General features: G+C 36.8%; 1 protein-coding gene and 1 long non-coding RNA gene across 3 annotated transcripts in view; one reads left to right on the forward strand and one right to left on the reverse strand.

Moving 5' to 3' along the window:
* Positions 1–4,722, reverse strand: part of meis1b (Meis homeobox 1 b) — a 58,690-nt gene extending 53,968 nt beyond the window's left edge. For both annotated transcript variants that reach the window (XM_057342636.1, XM_057342637.1), the window contains exons 1-5: positions 4,083–4,722; positions 2,556–2,776; positions 1,266–1,407; positions 1,023–1,073; positions 565–615 (exon numbers count right to left, since the gene is read on the reverse strand). In XM_057342636.1, coding sequence (XP_057198619.1) covers positions 565–615; positions 1,023–1,073; positions 1,266–1,407; positions 2,556–2,776; positions 4,083–4,094 — 477 coding nt within the window. In that variant the 5' untranslated portion in view covers positions 4,095–4,722. The remainder of the gene's footprint in view (positions 1–564; positions 616–1,022; positions 1,074–1,265; positions 1,408–2,555; positions 2,777–4,082) is intronic.
* An 874-nt stretch (positions 4,723–5,596) lies between these two features.
* Positions 5,597–8,651, forward strand: LOC130559514 (uncharacterized). Its single transcript, XR_008963586.1, has 3 exons — positions 5,597–5,969; positions 6,080–6,413; positions 7,274–8,651. It is a non-coding gene; the product is annotated as an uncharacterized LOC130559514 (long non-coding RNA).
* The last annotated feature ends 998 nt before the right edge of the window (positions 8,652–9,649 follow it).

Below are 9,649 nucleotides of genomic sequence, written 5' to 3' on the forward strand. Positions count from 1 at the left end.
GTAAATTGTTTAATTTCGTCTAGTTATTTCATTACCACTTCTTTACATGGGAATCATACGGCCTGACATACAACATTTATGCGGCTAAATCCTCAAACTATCGCTTTGTCGTATTATCTCGGCGCATATAAGTCTCATGCAAATATTGTACATTAGGAGCCAATGGTTATTACGTGTATTCAAAACTGCAAAGCTATATGGTTTGGCGATAAATCACTTGATAGGCCCTCTCTCGTCCTGGAAACAGGTGTTGATAAAATTCCTCCCTCAACGCGGCTGACTTAATTCAGGTAATAACAATTGACTGTCAATATCACGTAATTAGTTCACATTTAAAAACCACATAAAAATAGAATAATAGGCAAAGCAGAGAAACAGTGAAATGTTCGCAAAGAAATATCTGTGCCCGTTGTGGCATGTTGCATTGTAATTAAACTCAGATGAGAAAAAGGCAGCATGATTGATTTTGACACTAATTACAAAAGACTTGGAAAAATACATTTATGCAGATGAGGCCCATAGGTTTGAAAAAAGGACCGGCTAGTTAAGGTGAGCATGGATTACCTTTTCCAGCTCCAAAAGATGAAACCGTAAAACTTGAATGGCTTGTATCATCTGGGGAAAAATGAAAAAAAGATATGTATATTAAAATAAAATAAAGGATAAAACTCACTCTGAATTCAGAGATACAAATAAGCGTACGACACTTACAAAACAAAACAAGTAGTTGACATTTAGTATAATTTATCATCTAGACTAGTATTGTAATTAAGTCAGATAATATATAATTTATGAAACAATTACAACTTCAATCTATGTTCACGGGAGACACGTCAAAATAACAAAACTGTAAAATGAACCAATGCAATAAAATAAACTTTATCGATGAGCAAATAAAAGACTGTCAAAAAAATGTACAATTCGAAGAACACCTTTTAATTTTAAAAAAGTTTAGAATAATGAAGCGGCTCTAAAAATTGCAACTCTTTTAGGCAAAACTATTAGTAATAATCTGCACTCACCAAATTATCCAGTTCAGGATTTGATGAAAATAGCGGCTTTTCTGCCCGAATCTGTGAGCACATGCGTGCAAATAATTCGAAGTTGTGAGGGGGGAAATAAAACAAGTTATTTAGAAACACAAAGTAAAGCATACACTGGTCTAAACATTGTTAAACATATAAAGTTTCTGAATACGCCAACGCAACAACAACGTAGCAGTAAAACTATGCAAAAACTTTCTACGCAATAAAACAGTCTCTGACCTGTTTTGCAAACACAGCTATATCCTCATTGAAAGACTCTGACGAACACACATCGCCTCCAGCCACACCGGGCTCTCTAGGTGTGCAAGTGGCTAATTCACATTTCTCAAAAATCAGTGCTAGAAGTGGGAACAGAGGGTGCCTGCAATAAAAACACAAACGACAGTTTGCTTTGGATAAATACTAATACACAATATCTTATAACCCCTCTTGCAGCCACTCATAGCACCATCTCATGATGTAAGCCGTCTGTTATAAACCCAATATAACAAAACAACATATATCTGAGAAGTTTACATTTAATTAACAAATATGACCTTATATAACAATACGTGCCCCACGATGAAATAGTTAAGAATATTTACAAACTTTATGTCGGTCATTTAAAAAAAACGTGTATTCTAACGATCTTTATTAGTTGTGCGTAATATTGTTTCATATATGCAAATTGTAGCTACTTCTCGAACATATTATTAAAGACAACAGTCTATATAAACAGTGGGCTGCGAATACAGTGCAAGAAATGAACATGTTGAGTCTAGGCCAAGCAATTTACCCATGGTTCAACTACTCGGTCCATCGCTTGTGCAAATGTTTAGGGACTTTATCTAATCCATAATCCAGAGTACGTTCTATATCTTGTTACTGCGTATAAATTGCTGTTTTGATCGGCAACACTTTAATGTACAGCGTTCTGATGTGAACTCATATGATCCAGCAGTTGTTGCGTGTTAGGCACTTTTGGAGCAACTCCGAAAAATATGGAACTAGCACACCCAGACATTTCTTCACATTTTATGAACAAAACACACATTTATATATTCTCTCTAGAGAATATTCTCTCTTTTAATGGTAATTTTTACCAGGGCATTGTCATTTTGCGCAGTTGTCCAAGAAGTATCTGCCACTTTACAAAAATAAACTTATATAAGTTTCATTTTTTTTAAGTAAAGTTTTAGTTGAAACCATGTTTTGATGTTTTAGCGATGTTTTAAAAACAGACGTACGATATTCATTCATGTCATTATTTAAGTTCTAAGCTTGTATTATTAATAATAGTCCGGCTTGTTTTAGACAAAAGTAAAAAATACCATCTCTTATCAGCAGAAATGGTAAACAAACAGAAAAAAATAAAAAGCTAAAATTAAAATGTAAATAAAAACATAGGAAAGAAGAAACATTCAAGGCGCCTTAAGTTGTCAGCATGTTTTAGTGCTTTTTAACTACTGGTCAAATCATGCGTTATTGGCAAAGTACATCATGAAATATGTTTGGTCCATCTACACGTACCCGTAAATGGAGTCTTTATCTCTTTTTAGAGCGTCATTGACGGATGAGCCCATGCTGGGCGGCATGGCGTTGGTGTGGGCTGCGTGCGGGTACTGGTGGGAGTGGAGCTGGGGCCCGTGATTCAGGTGAACAGCCTGCATGGATCTGGCGCCGTGCGGGTCTCCGTACATCGTGCTCGGGATTCCTACTCCGTCCATCCCATAGTGGGGCATATCTTCGTACTGCACACACACGAAGGGCAATATTTCCATGTTGTCACTTTTATCTCATACAGAGCAATTGCATAATAATGTCTACACTAAATAAAATGTAAATAGTTGCTACATCGAGGATAAAACACTATGATTACGCCCTTCAAGTAAGAATGTGAGTTTTCTCAAAATTATAACAATTTCGCTATTTCAGGATTTGCATGCAGACTACATCGATGTTCAAACATTAAGCGCGAATACACGCTTTGTTGTAAAAAGTATAATGTGCTTTTTTAAAACAGACTGGGGTAGATAGACTTAATACAGCGTCGGACACATGCACATGGAGCATTGAGTTACAGCTTTATTGAGGTAATCATAAAAATACACAACTACAGTGTAATAAACGTTGTTGTTATTTTCACAAGTGCAATTCAAGTTATAAATAATATCATATTAGCATGTAGATTGGTAAGAAAATAAAAGCTGTATGCACCATTTAAAATAATACTTATGACTTCTAATTAAACGCAAATATACTTTTTTATATAGCCCACATATTAAAGAAAGCATTTTGAGCAGTTTCTTTAAAATAATTTTCACTGACAATGATACTGTAATGACATAATATATCAGGAAAAGCGTAAAAAGAAATTAACATTTAAATTCTATAACCATCAAGTGTAAGCAAGACAGCAGGGTGCTGCTGTAAATCTACTATCAAAAGCAAAATCTAATTTCTGTTGTTTACATTTGATTACAAAAGCAAAGAAAAAGTAACCAACCAGTAAATGTCAATTTTAAAACTCCACTTGCACTATTGCAATAGTGCAGAAAGTTAGACTATGATTAAAGGAAGAGATAAATAATAAAAGTACTGCCAATTAAATTATTTTTCACACTGTGCGAGGTAATAACATCTTGGAGGTTTTGAAAGTTTTAAAGTGTAAAGTAAAATGGTTTTGTGAAGATTTCAAAGAAACTTAGCTAAATAAATTAGGTGCATACAGTAAAAGTAGTAAAAAGCAGCGAATTGCGCCTAGTCTGACTTGAGGATGACGGCATGTCATAACTAAATATGAGTGCGTTTAATAAACAAAAAATATGTATATTTTAGTGTCCCAAAACTCAAAGTCTCACACACACACTACAGAAAGAGACACGCATGACAAGAGAGCGATTTGCTGAAGTTCAAAACATAAAAGAGAAAAAGAAACGCATTGAACTGGTAAGCAATGGAAAACGTTTGACTGCGAGACTGTCATCGGCCACGTTTCAGTATTTCCAACTGCATTCAACAACGTACGGAGTGGAAGAAAGTTTTCGGGATACGTACCCTCTGCGCCATCGCCCTCCACTCTCCCTCGTCTTCCTTGAATAAAAAATAAATCCCCTACGAGGCCAGGGTGAATAAGAAATAAACACGCAAATTCCAACCGTGGGATATGTTTTCCCCAAAAATCCAAATGCTTGTTTCAAGCGAGCGATGAAGCCAGTCCTTCACCACAAGTTCAACCAAGCGCGCTCAGCGATAGCTCCTCCGCTTTCTTTCCTCCTGGACAGCGACAAAGATCGAGCGAAATCTTCTTTTCCACAGCAGTATGAAAATAGCCCCTTAAACAAAACTCGCAAATCGCATGGCTTTTTGCCACTCCGGCTGTCAATCAATCAAACGCGAGCTTGTCAAAGTGCTGAATGAATGATGATCCTCTGCGCGCTTCCACTGGTTAGCACCCCTAACGATAATACTACTCAAACGCACAAAAATGAAGCTCTCTCTCGTTTCTTTGATCACTCTCGTCTTCTGAGTTGATTTTTTATGCAATAGCTTCTAAATGAGATCAAGAGGAGGTGGGCTGATAATTCTGGCTTAGTTTTTCTTAAAGGAGCCACGATCGATGCTGCGATCTGCCTTCCCCCGTTTGTGTACAATGAGTGTGTGTTGAACGCGCCTCGGCAACTGAATCTGGACCAGACTGCTGAAACCCGGAAGTAGTGGTGGCCATAACAGGTCGCGTCTTACACAATGCGATGGGCCACATCAAGTTCCCGCCAAAGCAGGGGGGGTGAAATTTGTCGGACGCAGAAAAGCGCAGACCAGTGCCACGGTTGAACATGAATGGAGATTTAAAGCAGTGAGCGCGTTATGCTTTTCGTGTTTTCCTTACACGACACTGCGTTTATTACGTATACAGGGAATACACTGCATGAACCTATAACTTTATATGTGAAAACAATGCATTAAATATTACACCTACTGCCAGCGAGAGGGGATACAGAAATGTAAGGGAGTGTGGAACGTGACACATCGTGCCACTTTTCAACACTCTTTACTTTATTGTTTAGTTTTGTTTATTGTGTTTAAAATGAAAAGGCTGCTTGTAACCATCAAGAAACTTGGAAACTCTGACTAAGGTGCGTAATGAAGTTTTCCCGCACCCAGTGTTTTGCGCGGTAGCCTGTTGTAATTTACTGCTCCAACATGAAATATTGCGAATGTGTTTACGTGTTTCACATTTCACACAAACGTCATCCAGCAAAACATTTTTATTCAGATCCAGCATATGCTGCACTTCAGGAGTGCCTTGTACGCTGCGCGCTCGGAGCAGAAACACCCCCGTCGTTTGTGAATGGACTCATCCACTTACTGTAGGATCTTAGGAGTTTGGTGCAGTGTCCAATGAAAGCGTGCTACAGTGAATATTGTTGTCCATTGGTTCAGAGAACGATCAATCATTCATTTATCGGTCGATATGCGGCCGTGATAGAAGAAAGGCTGGAATATAATATTGTAATCTGAAAGTAAAATTCAGTCTTCTTATTGTTCGGTTCAGACCCCCCCCCCTCTCTCTCTCTCTCTCTCTCTGTATTTACCTCCATAATAAAACACACATAATACACACGCACAAGGTGCAAACTCGTTTAATTATTAAAACTGTAATGCTTATGAGATATTAGTCACTCGTTTATAAAACATAAATGTATTTAAGACTTTTTTTGTCAGAAGGGCCAACAACATTTGGCCATTACAGTAACTTCTTCGTGCCATCACATTCCATTTTCTTTTCTTGCCAAGGCGCAGATAAAACTTTCCCCAGGCATCACAGCCTTCTAAAAGTCCACCAAGCCGTATAGTGATGTGCAAGGCATTTCTTTTTACTCAAACAATTTGGAGAGATGGGTTGTGTTCAGGCCAATTTCAAAAACATCTTCCTAATTAAAAGTAGGCTACCCATTTTTACAAAACATGCTGATGACATATAATACACACCCCACAAAATACTATAATGAAAACATAACAAGCTGCTTTAAACAGACTTTGCACAATTGTAGGCAATGCAATCGACCCGGGGACAAGGTGTATGAAGTTTGTCTGATGTGCATCTGTCATCGATCAGAAGGGATTAATGGAAGGAACGGTGTCTTATCAGCTGCTGTGAGCATCACACAACCCTCGGCTTCCGCGAAAAACAGCGGCAGGATCCGTCGCGCATTTACAGGCATGAAATTACTATCAAATCCCCAAAGCGCTCGGCAAACGAAGGGTGCGCGCTGCGCGGGTGAGAGATTGTGTTGGATCTGATGTGGACTAAAACAAATGAAAGGAAGATGCATGCAACAGATATCTGACTAACCCCACGCCAGATACGCCTGCATACGTTTATTGGTAAGTATGCTATATTCCTGCTGTTTTAATTGATCAAAAATACGTTTTTTTCGCCAGAACAGAAATTCAAAATATTTAAATATGTATGCATGTTTTGTAACTAATATATTTTGTTTGATCTATTTATTGAGTTTTATTGATGTTTGTAATCGCAACATTAGTTTTGTGTCTATCTCAATTATGTGCGAACCAAACGGGATGACATGAAAGCCGTGCTTACCCAAACGCTTAACTGCTGTCACAGTACCAGAATAGCATTATAAAGTAATTAAGTTCCTTCAATTAGCATCTATAAAAGGACGTTATACGGCACAATGAGGGCATGGACTTTCAATGTTTAGGTTGCTTTTTAGTGAGGGTTAGCAGAGCGCAACACGCATCAGTGAGCTAATACCGTCATTTCGGATAAATTGAGCTCAGAAAGAAATGCCAGCCTCTCGACATAAAACGAGAACGTGAGTTGAAAAAAGTCATATTATTTATAGATGCACTAAAAGATAAAAAAGTATTTGTTTGCATCGCGGGCATCGTTTGTACAACTGCGCAACATGGTTAACTGTTTTATATTTTTCAAGAATGTGTTTGGGGTATTTTTATTATTCTTGTCCAAAAATTGCCATTATGATAATATAGAGATAATACACCTTATCAGTGTAATGTATACATAGGCTACTACTAGAAGTAAATCTATTTGTAGGGGCCTCTAAAATAATTCCCAAATCCAACAGAAATTAATTTGAGTTTTAACTAAACTAAAAACAACACCGTGTCCAGCACACAAAAGTGGCTGGATGTTTATAAGAAAATTAACATGCTGCTTCAATATTTGTTATTCATTTCAATCTTTTTTTCCCCAAAAGTCGCTATTGAAAGAAACAAGCCGCTGTGGTTCAGAAGTCAAACGGAGGTCATCCTTTATATCCCCCCGCAGCAATCTCCGACCAGGGGCCAGTCAACAGTGAACCCTGCCTTCTCCACCACTGACAACTGCATGAAAGTTACAAGACTATCGGGAATGGGTAAAACGCACTGGGATTACACAGTAGGCTATTAACTTTTTTCTTGATCTTGCCACTGCTTAATGCTTTGACAACATGTTTAAAGTGCTTATCAAATATAACTCAATGTTTAAATACTTAAATGTTCGTTTATTAACTTTGAATTGACTTAAATAAGCGCGCAATGAAGACGCTGTAGCCATTTGGATAGTTTAAAATAAAAACAGAAAATCATTATTTACTAATCCAGAAAAAAAACGGTTAAAATTGATCTAGCACAGATGTACGCATCAAAGAATTTACATAGTCTATAATATAACACTGCAAAACTAAACATGAAACTTTTGTAAATTTAGTTAAATTATACAGATTACGTGAAATAATCACTGTGATAAATCTTTGTTTAATAACAATTAGCCTACATTAAACAACGTCTTTAAATATCCATTTAAGTCTATACGTTATGCTACAGGTAAAGTTACAATACTTTTTTATTTACTGACTATTTACTAGTTGTTTATTAGTTAAAACGTAACAAAGAAAGCGCTATATTGACAATAAACAGTTTGTTTTTCTACTAATCATTTTTGTACAATATAGGACAAATTAAAACTGCTTACAACGACATCGTAGACAAACATGTACGTTGTGATTTCACATTTTGATTTTATTTTGTTTTGCATTAATTTCCTTATTTAATTTATTTTTTTCTTATTTGCAACAAATATTATTAATCCCAATACAGGTTTATTGCATTTGCAAAAATATAAACTACTACACAAGGTTCAAAAGAAAAACATATTTTCATATGCAAGGCTTTCAGTGATCTGTATGCTTGGTCATGTGCGCCTTCTACTGGATACACACAGAATCTACTTTCTTTCTTTATTAATGAGAGCCGTAACGACTTCTCCGAAATATACAAAACAGACGAATTACAGCAACAGTATCTCTGTCCTATAAAATAACTTTAAAACATTCAACAACACTATTTAAGTATATGCCAGTGCGTATTGTTTATTTATTTATAAACATTTAAGACTGCTTAATTGTATTTTGGTTGAAGTCATCATCGTCAAAAGATCAACATTTTGTCATTTCTAGGTTTTACTTTGCTAAAAGAATGATTGAAAATGCCGGCTTTAATTTTTCTGCTTTCTCTTAAATTCAGAATATACATATTTAAATAAATTCTAGCAGTTTTTAAAAGCTTTTGTAAAAACTCAATCAAACTTAATCAAACGCATTTTACTAAATGGAAAATGGAAAACATCTTTACATTTACATTTATTACAAACATTATATATATCACACTGCATTTTACAAATAAACATTTAGTCAAACCTTTTTTCTCTAGGTAGATTTTGTTTGCTAAAGCAACTATAATTAATTGTATTAAATGAGATTTGTTTTTTTATTTGTTTTAAATTTTACTTGACAAAGGTGCATGTCACACTTTGCAGTACAATTTCAACTGCTTTCCAGTGAAGCATAACAAAACAGATCGTATTAAAGATATTAATGTCTTGTATTAAGTGTTTACAATTGTATTAAACTAGATCAATGATCAATGAAACTGATGTGAATTCACTGCAAATGTTAAAAAGATTCGATTAAAAAGCACAAATTCTGAACTAAAGACTGTGATTTTTTTATTAACATCAAGCTTTACAATTTTCACATATGATGATTCCTGAATCTGTCTGTTTTCCGTGCTGAAGCATTTGGGATTGGAAAATACTGTGTCTAACTCTCCGTGAGCAAGGTGTACTGTCTCCCACCCTTCTATCAGCTATAAGTGCCAAAACATTTGTCACTTGAGTTATTATTTCAGGTGTGCTAATGGGCTCACAGCCACGAGAGAGGAGGAGAAAGTGCGAGGGAGAGGCAAAGAGAGAGAGGGTGAGTTTGATTACTGTGATTTCATTTGACCGAAGCCTGGCCGGTTTTGCGGTGTACGGAGCACCGGCTGGCAGCCCAGAGGTGAAAAGAGCAGGCCGCTGCCTTGGATGAGAGCTAGCGAGAAGGAGAGAAAGCGAAGGAGAGAGAGCGGTGATGCCTGAGCCAATCACAAGGTGCAGGGATGAGTCTCACACCTCAGAAGGAGGCTGTGAATTGATCAGCACCTTTGAGAGACGGAGAGAAGAGGAAAAAATTGGGTGGGGGTGAGACGGCGGAGGTGGGGGCAGCAATGGAGCGAAAGAGTGCTTTTTGCGGAGGACGTGTGAAGCCCCATAT

The sequence above is a fragment of the Triplophysa rosa genome, linkage group LG9 (assembly GCF_024868665.1).
Source record: "Triplophysa rosa linkage group LG9, Trosa_1v2, whole genome shotgun sequence".
Classification (NCBI taxonomy): domain Eukaryota; kingdom Metazoa; phylum Chordata; class Actinopteri; order Cypriniformes; family Nemacheilidae; genus Triplophysa; species Triplophysa rosa.